Genomic DNA, 18,223 nt, shown 5'->3' with positions numbered 1-18,223 from the left:
GCGACTCCTCTGGAGGTTCATGTTCTAAGGTGTCCTGTGTAGTGTGGTGATAGGGCCTCCTATGGAGGTTCATGTTCTAAGGTGTCCTGTGCAGAGTGGTGATAGCGCCTCCTCTGGAGGTTCATGTTCTAAGGTGTCCTGTGTAGTGTGGTGATAGGGCCTCCTCTGGAGGTTCATGTTCTAAGGTGTCCTGTGTAGTGTTGTTATAGCGCCTCCTCTGGAGGTTCATGTTCTAAGGTGTCCTGTGTAGTGTGGTGATAGCGCCTCCTCTGGAGGTTCATGTTCTCAGGTGTCCTGTGTAGTGTGGTGATAGCGCCTCCTCTGGAGGCTCATGTTCTAAGGTGTCCTGTGCAGTGTGGTGATAGCGCCTCCTCTGGAGGTTTATGTTCTAAGGTGTCCTGTGTAGTGTGGTGATAGCGCCTCCTCTGGAGGTTCATGTTCTAAGGTGTCCTGTGTAGTGTGGTGATAGGGCCTCCTATGCAAGTTCATGTTCTAAGGTGTCCTGTGCAGAGTGGTGATAGCGCCTCCTCTGGAGGTTCATGTTCTCAGGTGTCCTGTGCAGTGTGGTGATAGGGCCTCCTCTGGAGGTTCATGTTTTAAGGTGTCCTGTGTAGTGTGGTGATAGCGCCTCCTCTGGAGGTTCATGTTCTCAGGTGTCCTGTGCAGTGTGGTGATAGCGCCTCCTCTGGAGGTTCATGTTCTAAGGTGTCCTGTGCAGTGTGGTGATAGGGCCTCCTATGGAGTTTCATGTTCTAAGGTGTCCTGTGTAGTGTGATGATAGGGCCTCCTCTGAAGGTTCATGTTCTAAGGTGTCCTGTGCAGTGTGGTGATAGGGCCTCCTATGGAGTTTCATGTTCTAAGGTGTCCTGTGCAGTGTGGTGATAGGGCCTCCTCTGGAGGTTCATGTTCTAAGGTGTCCTGCGTAGTGTGGTGATAGCGCCTCCTATGGAGTTTCATGTTCTAAGGTGTCCTGTGTAGTGTGGTGATAGGGCCTCCTATGGAGTTTCATGTTCTAAGGTGTCCTGTGTAGTGTGGTGATAGCGCCTCCTCTGGAGGTTCATGTTCTAAGATGACCTGTGTAGTGTGGTGATAGCGCCTCCTCTGAAGGTTCATGTTCTAAGGTGTCCTGTGTAGTGTGGTGATAGCACCTCCTCTGGAGGTTCATGTTCTAAGGTGTCCTGTGTAGTGTGGTGATAGCGCCTCCTCTGGAGGTTCATGTTCTCAGGTGTCCTGTGCAGTGTGGTGATAGCGCCTCCTCTGGAGGTTCATGTTCTCAGGTGTCCTGTGCAGTGTGGTGATAGCGCCTCCTCTGGAGGTTCATGTTCTAAGGCAGTGGTGGGCAACCTTTTTTTTCAACTGAGCCAAATCTCGCCAAATCCACGATTGAAATTTATTTTGAGAGCCACATTTTTAAAACTGAAAATACATAGGATGGTACACTGTTTTTAGTTTCAATAAGTTTTTATTGAGAATATTCTGCATACAAGTATCCACATAGGTCGGGAGGATACAAATAACACAACTAATAAAACAAAAACTTTAGAACGATATTATTTATCGATAACGTTAAATTCCGTAAAATTTGCCTTACAATGTAGAGAAAATGACATCCTGACAATGACTGACAAAGTCACAACCACTAATGTGAACATTGGCCTTGCATTTCCTTGGATAGTTTGAGTAAGTCAGGTTTGTATGTTGTTGTTTTTAATTTTAGGCACGATTCCAGGTTCTCATCGATGAGACGATTTCTCAATTTACTCTTGATAAGGTTCATGCTTGAAAATGATTGTTCGCATAAATATGTAGACCCGAACAAGGAAAGAACAGCAAACGCTAGCTTTTTTAGTTGATTATATGAGTCAGGAATACTATTCCAGGTATTAAAAATCAACATATCTTCCTTCTCCAGGTCTTTCAAAGCAGACCACTTGTTCTGTGAACTAAGTTCACATTGGTTTTTCTCCAATCTTTCTAAATCAGCACAAAGACGTTCAAATTTCGAGCTCCACAGTTCTTTGTTTTTTAAATCCAGCAATTGCATTTCAAAGTTGCCAATGTCGATATTAAAGGGAGAAAAATTTAATTCCGTTACAGTGGCATCCAGAGTTTTTTTAACAAAGGCCAACGTCGCTTTGCTGTTTCTGAATTCCTGAAACCTCGTGAGAAAAGCTTCCCTCATATTTAAAAGTGCTGTTTTAAAATAGGTAATGTCAATATCAGAATTATTTTCTTGGCGATGTTTCAACAGGCTTGGAAAGTGAATCAAAGTTTCTCTGTCAAAATCTTGAGCAAAAACAGATAATTTGTTTTCAAACGAAATAACTTCTTCTAACATCGAAAAAATTGTGTTTCCTTTCCCCTGTAGTTTATGATTAAGCTGATTTAGATGGGAAGTAACATCCACCATGAAATACAGTTTTTGGGTCCACTGATCGTTTGTTAATTCTGGATAGTGAACACCCTTCTCGAGGAAAAATGCTTTGATTTCTGATAATAAGGAAGCAAAACGTTTCAAAACGTTTCCTCTTGATAACCAACGTACCTTGTTATGCAGCAGAAGATCTGCGTACTCACTCTCAATTTCAACTAAAAATTCTTTAAATTGGCGATGATGAAGAGCTTTAGCTACAATGGAGTTGATCATCTTAGTCACCAATTCCATAACTTTGCACATTTCTTCTGGAAATGTCTGCGCACAAAGTGCTTCTTGATTTATGATGCAATGGTATGTAAGTATCTCGTGACTCATTTTTTCTTTCATGATAGCAACAAATCCATTTCTTACGCCGGTCATACTTTTTGCCCCGTCTGTTGCAATTGAGACGATTTTGTCAAGTGGAATATGATATTTTTCAATGCAACCAATTACAGCATTTGCTATATCCTCTCCACGTGTTTGACCTTTCAGTGGCAATAATCCTAAAAGTTCTTCTTTAGGACCTGTAGCTGACATAAATCTTACAAAAAGTGAAACTTGAGCTGTATCATTTAAGTCACAAGACTCGTCAACTGCTATTGATAAAGCTGAAACCACTTTAAGATCATCAACTTGTTGGTTGGTTATATTGGAAGACATTTTGGCTGTTCTATCCTTCACTGTTTTAGCAGACAATGGCAACTCTTTCATTTTTTTTAGAATTTCTTCTTTGTTCTTAAAATCCCTGAATAACTCTTCTGATGCACTTATAAAACAACGTTTTATGTATTCGCCATCTGTATATGGTTTGCCTCTCTTAGCAATCTCTTGACTAACCGCAAAACTTGCAAAATTAACATAGTTGGAAGACTGCACCCGCTGATTAAACGCAGAACTTGATTTTTCTTGACTCTTCAGAAGTTCCTCAACTGCTTTCTTCCTTGCATCACCAACAGGATATTTATTACTAAAGGACAAGTGTTTTGTTGTAAAGTGTCTCTCCAAATTAGATTTTTTGTTATGCGCCAATTTTTCTTTACAAATAAGACAGGTCGGAAAGCCACTTACGTTCTGAAACGCGAAAGTCTCGGTCCATTCCACTTTAAATTCACGGTTTTCGTCTTCCGTTTTTCGTTGTTTTTTCTTTGTAGCCATGTCAAACAGGGCACCTATAAAAATGTTTCATTTTAAAATAAAGCCACCAACACCAAACCGGCATCCTTAATCACATAAAAGAAGTAATATTGGATGACACACTGTTATTTATCTGTGGATGATGCACTGTTATTTATCTGTGGATGATGCACTGTTATTTATCTGTGGATGACACACTGTTATTTATCTGTGGATGATGCACTGTTATTTATCTGTGGATGACACACTGTTATTTATCTGTGGATGATGCACTGTTATTTATCTGTGGATGACACACTGTTATTTATCTGTGGATGGCGCACTGTTATTTATCTGTGGATGACGCACTGTTATTTATCTGTGGAAGACGCACTGGTATTTATCTGTGGATGATGCACTGTTATGGGGGATCTGTGGATGACGCACTGTTATGGGGGATCTGTGGATGACGCACTGTTATTTATCTGTGGATGATGCACTGTTATGGGGGATCTGTGGATGATGCACTGTTATGGGGGATCTGTGGATGACGCACTGGTATTTATCTGTGGATGACGCACTGTTATGGGGGATCTGTGGAAGACGCACTGGTATTTATCTGTGGATGAGGCACTGTTATGGGGGATCTGTGGATGACGCACTGGTATTTATCTGTGGATGACGCACTGTTATGGGGGATCTGTGGATGACGCACTGGTATTTATCTGTGGATGACGCATATATGGCATCTTACGTGTGTGTAAATAGTATTATAAAATTAGTGGGGCTCATCATGGATATTTTAAGCAGGGTTCTCCACCTTGATGGATACACCCAAACAGTAGGCAAGAAGTAAAAGTAATAAAACAGGCATGCACACATTGCACTGGCTCTGCAGTCAAGTTGAATAAAAGTAAAAAATGACAACATAAAATGAAATAAAAATCAAGATACAGCTAAAAAAGTACATATAAAAGTATGTGAAAACACACTGAAATAGTCCTCACTGGTACTGTTATATATTGACCTCAGAACCTGGCCACTAACTTATTTTGTTGGCTCCTAGATTACGATATTCCGCAATTTTATGTCCACACCCCCCTTTTAACATCAACCCTTTTTATGTCAATCCCACAATGTCACATTTCTCCCCTCATGTCACATTTCTGCCCCTCCATGTCACACTTCTCCCCTCGTGTCACATTTCACCCCCTCATGTCACATTTCACCCCCTCGTGTCACATTTCTCCCCCTCATGTCACATTTCTCCCCCCTCATGTCACATTCCCCCCCCCCATGATGGCCATCATGCCTTTCTTTTTACCCTGCCCTGTTCACATCTCTCATTTCCATAGTTAGGCACACTTAATTCATAATCACCACCCCCCCTCCCATGATGGCCATCAGTCACCCCTTTTTTCCCTGTTCACAGTTCACATCTCTCATATGAGTACATAATTCATAATCATCCCCCCCCTCCATGATGGCCATCAGTCACCCCTTTCATTTGTCTCTCCCTGGCCCTGCCCACATCTCTCATTTCCAAGTTCCAGAGGCATATGGTTCATATTCATCCCCTCCCTCCCTCCATTCCCCCCCAACCCTTCCTTTTTCTGTCACAGAAATTGAGTCCCCAGAGGCAGGCAGGCCAGGCCATTGCTACACCTACCGGATGACACGCTGCTGATTTGGGAGGCACAGTCTTCTTCTGAGGGCGGCAGACAGAGAGAGGATGCTGCCTCGCCGCCGCGGCGCTACACAGAAAGTCACGCCCCCCCCTATACCACATGACCCGACTGGAGCTGTGTAGAGCCGGCCGCCGGGGCTGCACACAGGGCGCGCACTGACAGAGGCTAGCTGCAGAGTCCTGACTTTTGGGGCGGCCGCCCGAGAGGAGGGAGGGGAGCGGGCGCCCGGCACACAGAAGAGCCACATTAAAGTGTGTAAAGAGCCGCATGTGGCTCGCGAGCCGCGTCTTGCCGACCACTGTTCTAAGGTGACCTGTGTAGTGTGGTGATAGCGCCTCCTCTGGAGGTTCATGTTCTAAGGTGTCCTGTGTAGTGTGGTGATAGCGCCTCCTCTGGAGGTTCATGTTCTAAGGTGTCCTGTGTAGTGTGGTGATAGCGCCTCCCCTGGAGGTTCATGTTCTAAGGTGTCCTGTGTAGTGTGGTGATAGCGCCTCCTCTGGAGGTTCATGTTCTAAGGTGTCCTGTGTAGTGTGGTGATAGCGCCTCCTCTGGAGGTTCATGTTCTAAGGTGACCTGTGTAGTGTGGTGATAGCGCCTCCTCTGGAGGTTCATGTTCTAAGGTGTCCTGTGTAGTGTGGTGATAGCGCCTCCTCTGGAGGTTCATGTACTGAGGGATCGTCCACCTTTATGCTTTTCCTTCCAAAAACATTGTTTTATCTCCCCAAAATGTATTCTTTTTTTGTTGATGATTTTGTACAAATCTGCTAGGCCTTTCCTAAGTTTCCTCTCCACATCAGAATACAATGAATGTGTTGTGAATGCAGATAACAATCTCTCTGCATCTCCAATATCCTTCTCCAATGATAACATCTGTTTATTATATTCCGGGGCCAATATGGACATCATTTGCTGTGAACATGATTGTAGGCTTTCCTCTCGTTCCCTCTTGAATTCCTCACTTATTTTTTCAAGGTTGGGAAAGATCTGGATCCTCCACCCAAGTGGGTTGATCTTTTCTCGGGCATACTTATCGAATGTTTTATTATGCCAAAAAAAGTGCCGATTTCTTTTCCAAGAGCTTTCCCAACCTCAAAAACAGTGAATATATTGCTGTTTCAGTTTGTTCTTTCTGGGAAAAGTCCGCCTGATAAGAAGACATCAAATGTAGCCATTCTTGACCCCGGAACTCACTCATATTGATGGATCCACAATCCCAATCCAACAAATGTAACACTTCAATGGCAGAGGATGTGCATTGTACAGAGGGAAACATGTAAATAATATTCTTTGTAATGTGTAAACGATGATCGCGTTCCTTCATTTTTATATTTAATAAAAGCTCTTTTCTTATTATCTATAGCTTTTGTAACTTTGGCCGTAAGCCACATTGGTTGGATTTGTAGCCTTTTATACTTGTTGCCCATGGGAATATATTTTGCAGTGTGGTCACATACAGTCTTTTTGAAGAACTCCCATTTCTGTGTTGTGTTCATCGATGCCAATATTCCCTAACCATCTAAGTCATGGAAAGCAGATCTCAGCCTTTAAAAATTAGCTCTCTTAAAGTTCAGCATTTTTTTTCCCGCATGTGCTCGCTGTTTACAGCTAACAATAAATGAAATCATGTTATGGTCACTGCTACCCAGATGTTCTTTTCTATGGCCATTCGTAATAAGCTCTGCATGTTTGGAGATGACCAGGTCCAGCAGAGCATCATTCCTAGTTGGGGCTTCTATGAACTGGACCATAGAATTGTCCTGTAGTAGGTTTACACATTCCTGTCTTTTAACTGTTCCTGCAGTACCATTACTCCAGTCAATTTCCAGGTAGTTCCCATCCCCCATTATTATCACTGTCCCAGCCCTTGCAGTCCTTTCCATCTTTGCGAGGAGCGGAGTCTCCACCTCCTCATTAACACTGGGAGGCCTATAACAAAATACAATGATGACCTTTGTAGTACGCCCCCCATGTGCAGTTCCACCCAGGGACAGACTGACTATTTGGAAACTCGTGCACTGCCCGAGGGCCCGGGGTAAGTAGGGGGACCCACGAGATGCCCCTGGTACCTTTTTCATTAGCTATTTTGAGTTTGGGCAAGGACAAAGTGGCCCCATGATCCCCTATTGCCCGGGGGCCCCAGGAGTTGTCAGTCCACCCCTGGTTCCACCCATAATACTTCAGCCTCATTACACTCTCCATCAACTAGGTCCTCTTTCACACTCACTCTGAGATCACTTCTCACATAGAGACAGACTCCACCCCCTTTCCTATTTCCCCCGTCTCTCCGAAAGAGAACCTAGCCAGGAATATGAATGGCCCAGTCATGTGAGGAATGAAGCCAAGATTCAGCAATACCAATTCAATCCTAGTTCTCTTCATGCACCAAACCTTCCAACTCACCTATTGTGCTGGGCACACTTCTGGCATTGGTGAGCAAACACTTTCATTCACCGACACCTTGTTCATTCACTGACACCTTGTTCATTCACCGACACCTTGTTCATTCACTGACAGCTTGTTTACACGGATTTTGTGTATTTTTTATTTTCATACAAATGGTACCATTTCCACTGGTTATTTGTAACATGGGAACCTTCTTATCATCTGCCATAGCCCTCTTCCATCTTTTCCCATTCCACCCCCCAATAAGTACTGACCCCTGTCTGATCTGTCTACCCTGTTATAATCCCTGATGTACAGGAAGACAGGACTTCAGTGAGGAACATTTCCCTCACTCAGGACAGGAAAGTGGCTTCTCCCCCGTATGAGATCTTTGATGTATGTAAACATGGGACTTCTGTGAAAAACATTTCCCACACTCAGGACAAGAATATGGCTTCTCCCCTGTGTGAGATCTCTGATGTGTGTAAAGATTGGACTTCACTGAAAAACATTTCCCGCACTCAAGACAAGAATACGGCTTCTCCCCTGTGTGAGATCTCTGATGTCTGTAAAGATTGGACTTATCTGAAAAACACTTTCCACACTCAGGACAGGAAAGTGGCTTCTCCCCCATGTGAGATCTTTGATGTGTGTAAAGATGGGACTTCACTGAAAAACATTTCCCGCACTCAGGACAGGAATATGGATTCTCCCCCGTGTGAGATTTCTGATGTGTGTAAAGACTGGACTTCACTGAAAAACATTTCCCACACTCAGGACAAGAATACGGCTTCTCTCCCGTGTGAGATCTTTGATGTGTGTAAAGATGGCACTTCTGTGAAAAACATTTCCCACACTCAGGACAGGAAAATGGCTTTTCCCTCGTGTGACATCTCTTATGTCTGTGAAGACTGGACTTATCTGAAAAACATTTTCCACACTCAGGACAGGAATACGGCTTCTCACCTGTGTGGGATCTTTGATGTGTGTAAAGACTGGTCTTCTCTGAAAAACTTTTCCCACACTCAGGACAGGAATACGGCTTCTCACCTGTGTGAGATCTTTGATGTGTGTAAAGATGGGACTTCTGTGAAAAACATTGCCCGCACTCTGGACAGGAATACGGCTTCTCCCCCGTATGAGATCTCTGATGTTTATGAAGATTGGACATCTCTGAAAAACATTTCCCACACTCAGGACAGGAGTACGGCTTCTCCCCCGTGTGAGATCTCTGATGTGTTTGAAGACTGGAATTATGTGAAAAACATTTCCCACACTCAGGACAGGAATACGGCTTTTCCCCTGTGTGAGATCTTTCATGTCTGTAAAGATCAGACTTCCTTGAAAAACATTTCCCGCACTCAGGACAGGAATATGACTTCTCCCCTGTGTGAGATCTATGATGTCTGTAAAGACTGGACTTCAATGAAAAACCCTTCCCGCACTCAGGACAGGAGAACCTCTTCCCTGTTGGAAGGCCGGCCCGGTCCCGCACAGTCTGAGGTTTCTCAGGATACGAGGAATCCGATGGTCCATCTACACTGGGTGGTGCCGGATGGACATTGGAGGGAGCCGGGTTTTCTCCTGGACTATACTGTGTGATGTCCTCATCTTCTACTTTCCAGTCTGGAGACAAAGTGAGACAATCCTCGGAGGTTTTCCTCATCTCCCGGCCATGGACTAAAATACAAAGACGAAGAGGATTACTAGACAGGAGCGGATTGGTTCCCCCAAACCAGGACTCCGCCCACATCAGGCAGCTTGGTCTCTGAGGAGCTTACAATTCTACCCTCAAGGGAACTAGGAAATGGCTCCTCTGATCTCCTACCAGGTCATTTCTTTATTCATGGACCTTAGTCAGAGAGTGAGGAAACAACCAGAACTGTCTTTTATAGGAGGAACAGTGATGAGGGGATTATAGGACGAGGGTCCCCACCCCCTCTATCACTCATCGCCATCTTCCCAACACAAGAAGTACTGCACTTCCTTATTTACTCCATGATTTAGTCATAAAGAACAGCGGGGCTGAGCCCCACCAGAGGTCAGAGAGTGAGGATGGGGGGAGAACAACCAAGATGAAGACTGGACTGATCCTGAAGACCACCATCATTGGGGTATTGACTCCTCCCTCATTATCACTTTCTGTTTAAGGGTCCAAAGTTGGAGGATGTTATCACATTATTATCACCATGTAAAAGTCTGTGCTCCAATCACATCATCCGATATAAAATGTCCAGGTGGGAGGAAATGGGGGGAACAAAAGAGAATCCATATTATGTGTATATATAGCAGTGGGGGGAGGGGGGAGAGCAGAAGTCAGGAGTATGTAATGTACAACATAGAGTATATAGTGCAGGGGTCAGGAGTATGTAATGTACAACATAGAGTATATAGTGCAGGGGTCAGGAGTATGTAATGTACAACAGAGTATATAGTGCAGGGGTCAGGAGTATGTAATGTACAACATAGAGTATATAGTGCAGGGGTCAGGAGTATGTAATGTACAACATTGAGTATATAGTGCAGGGGTCAGGAGTATGTAATGTACAACATTGAGTATATAGTGCAGGGGTCAGGAGTATGTAATGTACAACATTGTCAAGGTCCTACCTTTTCCCTGAGGTTATGTTACTCCATGTGCTGGCGTCCATCTTGGATTCTGCTGTGCATGGTGGGAATCCTTTTATGCCTTCAGGTCTCTGAGGTCCACCCCCCCAGAGGGGCGTGGCTGATGACATATAGCCTGTGGCCCGCACATGCTCTTTGCACTTGTGTCTTGTGTCTTTGTGTTGCTATTACTCTGTTCTGACTCTCGTGACTCTCCTGGTATCTGATTCGGCTTGTGACTTGACTATTCTTTGTATTCTCCTTTGATCTGACCCTCCGTTGCTGAACCCGGCTCGTGACCTGTGATTCTCGTCTGCTGTCCTGTACTGTTTTGTCCTGTTGTTGTTGACCCCAGCCTGTCTGACTACTCTTTTGTCTCTTCCACCAGCTACACACCATTTGCGGTGGCCATTACCGCAGCTGAGGTGTCTCGGGGCCGCGACCTGGTTCCTGGCTGCGTCAAGTCCATCCCCACCATCAGGGGCCCTGGTGAAGGGCAGCCTGGGACTTAGACTCCGCGCCCTGAGGGACTTCGGTCTGTGGGTGGTGGTTGTCGTCAGCCAGTGCGTTACATTGTTAGGCCTGCCTGTCCGTTCCTCGGCTCCTGCCCTGACAAACATAGAGTATATAGTGCAGGGGTCAGGAGTATGGAATGTACAACATAGACTATATAGTGCAGGGGTCAGGAGTATGTAATGTACAACATAGAGTATATAGTGCAGGGGTCAGGAGTATGGAATGTACAACAGAGTATATAGTGCAGGGGTCAGGAGTATGTAATGTACAACATAGAGTATATAGTGCAGGGGTCAGGAGTATGGAATGTACAACATAGAGTATATAGTGCAGTGGTCAGGAGTATGGAATGTACAACATAGAGTATATAGTGCAGGGGTCAGGAGTATGGAATGTACAACATAGAGTATATAGAGCAGGGGTCAGGAGTATGTAATGTACAACATAGAGTATATAGTGCAGGGGTCAGGAGTATGTAATGTACAACATAGAGTATATAGCGCAGGGGTCAGGAGTATGGAATGTACAACATAGAGTATATAGCGCAGGGGTCAGGAGTATGGAATGTACAACAGAGTATATAGTGCAGGGGTCAGGAGTATGTAATGTACAACATAGAGTATATAGTGCAGGGGTCAGGAGTATGTAATGTACAACATACAGTATATAGTGCAGGGGTCAGGAGTATGTAATGTACAACATAGAGTATATAGTGCAGGGGTCAGGAGTATGTAATGTACAACATAGAGTATATAGTGCAGGGGTCAGGAGTATGTAATGTACAACATAGTATATAGTGCAGGGGTCAGGAGAATGTAATGTACAACATAGAGTATATAGTGCAGGGGTCAGGAGTATGTAATGTACAACATAGAGGATATAGTGCAGGGGTCAGGTGTATGTAATGTACAACATAGAGGATATAGTGCAGGGGTCAGGAGTATGGAATATACAATATAAATTATACAGTGTAAGGATCAGGACTCATAATATTGGTATTCAGTAATCAGTGGAATATTAAACGTTTACTGTAGACAAGTTGCAGAGATCCCACACCGCTGCCTCCCATCTCCTGAGACTGCACTCAGTGACTTGGGTCTGAGACTATACAGACATATCCCTCCACCCGGCACAGCCAGCAGACAACAGAGTAAGTAATCCTGGGAGAAATGTTCTGTCAGAGATCTTACTAGACGCAGTCATGAAAAAGAAGATCCAAGACACACCCCAGGTGCCTAGGTCTAGTAATGTCTATGGTTAAATGAAGATTTTGCTGCCAGCTGAACCCCAGAATCTCCAGAAATCCAGTCTAGATACATAAATTTAAACAATATATCATATAGGCATGCGCTAGAAAAATATATACAACACCAAATAATTAAGTGTCCATATTAAACTGTGAGAGTCCAAAAAAATCAATTTGAAATTTCAATGTGAACTGTGAATGATCCACCACCAAATGAATTAAATAAACTCACCAGAGCTCAATGCTGATCAGATTATAGAGCAGCACTTGTGCTCTGGGAGCGATGAATGCAACGATTTCCAAATATTAGATGAAGTAAGTAATCAAATCCTGATGATCAATACCACCCCTTGATGACGTTGTGGTGACGAAACGCGTTGGGCGTGGCCTACTCAATGCTGACGTCAGGACGTTCTGTTCCTATTGTGTGTCAGAGGTGATCCGCGGTGAGTGGAGATCCTCGTTCCTCAGTTGCTGTGGATCGCTGTTTAAGCTGGTGTCTGTCTGGACATCTTTCTTGTGAGTGTATTGGAGATTCTATTAAATATATACTTTTTATGAAACGTATTCCACCATTATATTTCTTTCTTTTGTCCCTGAGTGCACCCTATACATTATGGAGAGATGGATTGGAAAGGAGAGATATAAGACCTTTTGGCTGCAGAGTATTGCTTCTGATAGAGATATGCTGTTCTTTATGCCGACTGCCATTATTGATCATCAGGATTTGATTACTTACTTCATCTAATATTTGGAAATCGTTGCATTCATCGCTCCCAGAGCACAAGTGCTGGTCTATAATCTGATCAGCATTGAGCTCTGGTGAGTTTATTTAATTCATTTGGTGGTGGATCATTCACAGTTCACATTGGAATTTCAAATTGATTTTTTTGGACTTTCACAGTTTATTATGGACACTTAATTATTTGGTGTTGTATATATTTTTCTAGCGCATGCCTATATGATATATTGTTTAAATTTGCAGAATTTATTATTTATAATTTTGGTGGGGTGTTGCTGCTTTATACACAAGGTTTATATATTTTTCTTTGACACATAGATTGGCGCTTTTTTCTATATTTTTTGTTGTAGATACATAAATTGCGTCTGCAGCACAGAGAAGGAAGATTATCCGAGAGAAATCCAGGAATACAGGACAGGGAACACAGCTCAGGAAAGTGACCAGGGGATTACAGGCTGATATCACCCAGTCCCCGCCCTACTCTGGACCAATCAGTGAGCAGTATGGGTGGAGGAATGGATTTAGTGTTCATGACCCACCTGTGCTGATCTCTGTAGGAGTGTCCTCCTCTATAAATGTCCCCGTTATTCCATCCTCCTCCATAGACTGCTGATCATCCCTCACATACGCCTCTTCTTCTTCTGCTTTCACCTCAAATTCTATATCGATTGGATCTCCACTCTAAATCAAGGAAATGAGAGAAAATATCATCTGTAAAATATAAGGTCACACAAAAAATCTATATAGTGTCCCACGTCCATGCTCTCCGCCCCACCAACCTTGTAATGGTGAGGGATGGTGTGACCTTCCTGTGTGGAATCCCGGGAATACAGAGGACGGGGACATCTCTCTGGTGGGTTCCTGTAGTTGGATGACTCCACCATGGTGTCCTGGTACAGATCTTTGTGTTCTTTTAGAAGCTCTGACTCCTCCATCACCCCATCCTCCTCCTCCTCTTTTATCTCTTCTTTAACCTCAACTTTAGGATCTCTCAGGTTTCCACTCTGAATATATAATAAAAATGCCATCAATGGTAACAATGCAGATAATGTACAGATCCTAATGATACTATCAGTGATTGTTCCTCATCTACCTGATGATGGTGAGGGATGATGTGATCTTCCTGTGTGGAATCCCGGGAATACAGAGGACGGGGACATCTCTCTGGTGGGTTCCCATGACTGGATCCATCTGTAGGAAACACACACACTGACTGAATCCATTGTTTCTATGTGTTTATCAGATGATGGGGGATCTAGGTGGACCCTAGACATGGGCTGTTCGTTTGTTGTTCAGAGATTAGGATGTATCCAAAATTACGAACTACAACAATAATGAATTTCAACTAATCTGAAACAAATTTTAAAGGAAAAATAAAATTAATTTGTTTAATCTTAATGAAACCAATGATCCCAATGAATATGATAATAGCTGGTTGTGTAGGATCGGGCGGTCACCAGCTACACATCTGTGACAACTATGACTCATCTGCTATCAGCGTGGGGGGGTCACCCCAATCCCAACCAGGCCCTTCGGGTCTAATATGGAGTTTAAAAGGAAGTCCACACCAAAGCTTAAAAAAAAATTATGGTGCGAAGTCCCCCCAAACCAGACCCTTATCCGAGCATGCAAGAAGGAAAAGGAAGCCCCCAGATCCCGCCCCCCATGTGAATGAGTATGGGGTACACAGTGGTTCTACTCATTTACCAAAGTGTCATAAATAAAACCACAAACACAGTTTTTGACAAATGTTCACTGAAGTAAATGCAGCGTCAATCACCATGAACGCCACCCGCCATGCTGAAAAAAAAAAAAAAAAAAGAAGGTGCGCATGTGACACTTCCCTTACAGGTGACTGACAGCTCCAGTGCCCATTAATGACAAAAAAATAAAGGAGCGAGGTCACAGTGGGTGATTCTGCCTCTTTGTCTATAAACCACTGCTAGGCATCCAACAACTGACAAGTCTGGTTCCCAGTGATGACTGGAAATACACAAAGGGGCGGGGTCACTCACTGTCACCAAAGACCCACCACTTTGTTTATTTACTGTTGGGTGAAGCCGAGTTGTAAGTTGCTGAGAGGCAAGTGTTGTGTGCGCACCTCTTTTTTTTGTTTGTTTGTTCAGGTCAGCAGCCGGCATTCATTGTGATTGATCCTGAATTTACTTCTGTTAAATAAACGACTTGTCAAAAACTGTGTTAGTGTATTTATTTAATTTTGACACTTTTTTAGGTGAATGAGTAGAGGTACTATGTATAGCTACTCATTCACATAGGGGGCCAGAATCTGGGGGCCCCCTTTTTATCCGGGGCTTCAAGATTTTGATAAGCCCCCCAGAATACAATCCCTCACAACCACCGAGCCAGGGATGCAGGGAAAGGCTTTTCAACATCAACATGGGGAAAAGGAGCTTCCGGGGGTGAACCCCTGCCCTAAATCTCATTCATAGTGAGGGCATGTGGCCTCATATAATTCAGGGGATCGCTCACTCATTCCCTCCTAGAAAATAGCCTGCTGGACTACAAGTTCCAATAAGGGTCTGGTATGGATTTTAGGGGTTCCCATACCATTTCTTTTATTTTAGAGTGGGGTTCCCCTCAAAATCTATACCAGATGGATTTTATTTTTAATGCCAGCATTGATTTTTTATACTCGTGGAGAATGTCTCTGATAGCAGATGAGTCATGGTTGTTAAGGACATGGCGGCCGCAAACTTCCTAGCAACCAGCTAGTTTTCACAAGGAATTTGTATCAATTCAATTTGAATACTTCGAAAACATTTTTAATCCATTTCAAAATAATTAAACAAAACAAATTTTGATTCAAATGCAACAAAAATGAATTAATAACTTAACAAATTGATCTTGAAACAAATTTTTTTTTAAACTCTGCTCATGTCTAGTGGAGCCTCCGTACTGCTCTCTCCTTTACAATAAAGTCTCCTCTTACCCGGTGATGTGAGGGGCGGCTGATTGTCCATCATGACGTCCTTGTAGAGATCCTTGTGTCCTTCTAAATACTCCCACTCCTCCATGGAGAAATAGACAGTGACACCCTGACACCTTATAGGAACCTGACACACACAATGATACAGTCACCATCCAGACACATCCCTTGTCTGTTACTGGAGAATGTCCCAGAATTCCCGGCACCGCTCACCTCTCCTGTCAGCAGCTCAGTGATCTCTCTGGTGACTTCTAGAATCTTCTTCTTCTTTCTCTCTTCTATCAGGGAGGGAGGTGGAGGCAATGTGATGTCATATGATCTCCAGACTTCACAGGAGGAAAACTCTACATCTGAACACAAAGAGTCACATCAAATGATATTCCCAGAATCCTCCTCACCTCTCCATTCAGGTCTCCATTTTATTAAAGCCCCACTTCAGGCTGAGGTATAATTCCCCCCCACAGGACCCCCACACTACGCAGGGTATAGGCTTTCTGCAGACTTTCTGACTATTGAGGATGCCAAGGGACCCCCACATCCCAAGAGCATCAGAAAAAAAGCCAGATGCAGGGACATTGGGAGGAGGAGCTGTGAGGTCAGTGTGATGTCATAGGATTCTCCGACTCTGGATGGAGGGACATTGGGAGGAGTTGTGAGGTCAGTGTGATGTCATAGGATTCTCTGACTCTGGATGGAAGAACATTGGGAGGAGGAGCTGTGAGGTCAGTGTGATGTCATAGGATTATCTGACTCTGGATGGAGGGACATTAGGAGGAGTGGTGAGGTCAGTGTGATGTCATAGGATTCTCTGACTCTGGATGGAAGGACATTGGGAGGAGGGGCTGTGAGGTCAGTGTGATGTCATAGGATTCTCTGACTCTGGATGGAAGAACATTGGGAGGAGGAGCTGTGAGGTCAGTGTGATGTCATAGGATTCTCAGACTCTGGATGGAGGGACATTGGGAGGAGGAGCTGTGAGGTCAGTGTGATGTCATAGGACATATAGACGGGGAGATTTGAGGGGTCCTCTATATGCAGCTTCCATGCAAACCAAATCCTTGTTCCTGGGTGCGTCCTACCTCTCCTAAACTGAAGAGTGAACTTTGACCTTTACCATCCAGAAATCTGTCCGGAATCTGTGGAAGTAAGCTGTCATGTGATCAGGTGAAATAGTGTAAATAGCAGACAATTGTCTCCAGAGCCCCTAATGGTGGGGATGGATTTGGCGGCGTGCTGGTGCCAAGTTTCCTCCCCCCAGGGTCACTGCAGGTGTGGAGAAAAGCTGAGTAAGATGATATGGAGGAGAGATGAGGAGGAGATCCAGGAATCAGGAGAAAGGTCAGGGCAAGCAACAGACGAGCGCATCCAAGAGACCAAGCCGGGGTCACTACACAGAAAATCAATCCAAGGAAACAACAGGCAGGACGAGGAATAGCAAGAAGGAGCTGAGAGACAAATGAGAATATTGCTCAGCCAATGGGAGATGATCTCAGCATGACTTCCATCATGAAGGAGATGAGGGGAGGAAGTCACTGAAGGTGACCATAGATCCATGGAAATTCAGCTGGTTCAGCAGGGATCGCTCACATTTCCATCCATGTGTGGCCACTGCCGGATAAAAGCCACTCCCCCAGCAGCTGCAGCCAATAGCTTCAGTGCTGATCTGTGTATTCTGAGAGCGGAGGAGTCCCCCCATTGTCAGAATACAAGAGTGCAGCGGGGAGGATTCCCCCATCCACCTCCAATGTGTGGATGGGGGGATCACTTCAGTTTTTATGGTCATCCCGCTGGCTGAACGATAAAACTGAACCATGTAGGCCAGCTTTGGGAGCAAATATATTATCATCAACTCCTCCCCTTGAAGGGGTTCATCTGGGTTCCCACACTATATATGTGTGTATCATCATCTGCTGGAGATAAAAGACGTCACAGTGACTATGGAGGAAGAGGACGGACATGACTATGGAGGAAGAGGACGGACATGACAGGGGGTTACTGGGTGTAAATAGGAAATAACATCTTATTACCTCCTCTGCTGCCACTTCCAGCTACGTCTCCTCTCTACTTCCTGTCTGTACCTGACATCACTTCCTGTCTGTACCTGACATCACTTCCTGTCTGTCTTCCATAGAGACTTCCTGTCTGGGTAGTAGTGAGATCACCACCTTGTGGAGCTCAGAGGAACTGCAGCCCCGAGAAGCGTCTGGTAGTGTGACGCCGGCCTTGTGCTGGGTGTGTATGGACTGTAGATCCTTATAGAGGGGTCACCTCCACCCCCACCAAGGGGGGCAGAAATATATGACTGCTCGGGAGTGGCTTTTTGTCATCTTTGATTTTGCAGTAAAATGTAATTGCAGATTTAGTCCTGTCACACATCTGTTATATGGATACAAGGAGCTCCGGTTGAGAAATTGCCCCTTATCCTCATATTAGATCAGATTTTTTTCTTTTGGAGGGCATCAGACTTCATGATTGACATTGATGTACAGCATAGGACACTTTTTATAATTTTCTTTCTTTACAATTTACATTTTTGTGAATAAATACAAGTATATGTAAGAGG

The 18,223-nt window shown here is 44.3% G+C and overlaps 2 protein-coding genes across 3 annotated transcripts; both read right to left on the bottom strand.

Annotated features, from left to right (window-relative positions):
* Positions 1 to 1,442: 1,442 nt before the first annotated feature.
* Positions 1,443 to 9,278, bottom strand: LOC149431440 (zinc finger BED domain-containing protein 5-like). Of its 2 annotated transcripts, none has more exons than XM_089665600.1 (2): positions 8,569 to 9,278; positions 1,443 to 3,588 (listed from the first exon to the last, which is right to left on the bottom strand). In XM_089665600.1, the coding sequence occupies exons 1-2, from the start codon at positions 9,266 to 9,268 to the stop codon at positions 1,640 to 1,642; spliced, it is 2,649 nt and encodes an 882-aa protein (XP_089521726.1). In that variant the 5' UTR covers positions 9,269 to 9,278; the 3' UTR covers positions 1,443 to 1,639. The 2 variants fall into 2 exon arrangements, with proteins under 2 accessions (XP_089521726.1, XP_089521727.1); XM_089665601.1 differs by having other exon boundaries at positions 8,653 to 9,278.
* A 3,963-nt stretch (positions 9,279 to 13,241) lies between these two features.
* Positions 13,242 to 15,783, bottom strand: LOC149431439 (uncharacterized). Its single transcript, XM_089665604.1, has 4 exons — positions 15,664 to 15,783; positions 13,807 to 13,904; positions 13,493 to 13,717; positions 13,242 to 13,394 (listed from the first exon to the last, which is right to left on the bottom strand). Exons 1-4 carry the CDS (start codon positions 15,746 to 15,748, stop codon positions 13,242 to 13,244), a joined length of 561 nt encoding a protein of 186 aa, XP_089521730.1. The 5' UTR covers positions 15,749 to 15,783.
* Between the last annotated feature and the right edge of the window lie 2,440 nt (positions 15,784 to 18,223).

This window comes from Staurois parvus, unplaced genomic scaffold (genome assembly GCF_062004578.1).
Source record: "Staurois parvus isolate SC_StPar_1 unplaced genomic scaffold, SC_StPar_1.0 ptg002260l, whole genome shotgun sequence".
In the NCBI taxonomy this organism is placed as follows: domain Eukaryota; kingdom Metazoa; phylum Chordata; class Amphibia; order Anura; family Ranidae; genus Staurois; species Staurois parvus.
The sequence above is the reverse complement of the archived record's forward strand: the minus strand, read 5'-3'. Positions and strand labels throughout refer to the sequence as shown.

Excerpts from the sequence above, each read along its gene's own strand:
- LOC149431440 (XM_089665600.1), bottom strand. The coding sequence starts at position 9,268 with ATGAGGAAAACCTCCGAGGATTGTCTCACTTTGTCTCCAGACTGGAAA. Across the intron at positions 3,589-8,568 it reads ACATCAAAGATCCCACACAG|GTGCCCTGTTTGACATGGCT; the intron begins GTGAGAAGCCGT and ends ACATTTTTATAG.
- LOC149431439 (XM_089665604.1), bottom strand. The coding sequence starts at position 15,748 with ATGGAGGAGTGGGAGTATTTAGAAGGACACAAGGATCTCTACAAGGAC. Across the intron at positions 13,905-15,663 it reads GCCGCCCCTCACATCACCGG|ATGGATCCAGTCATGGGAAC; the intron begins GTAAGAGGAGAC and ends TGTTTCCTACAG. Across the intron at positions 13,395-13,492 it reads CCATCCCTCACCATTACAAG|AGTGGAGATCCAATCGATAT; the intron begins GTTGGTGGGGCG and ends TCCTTGATTTAG.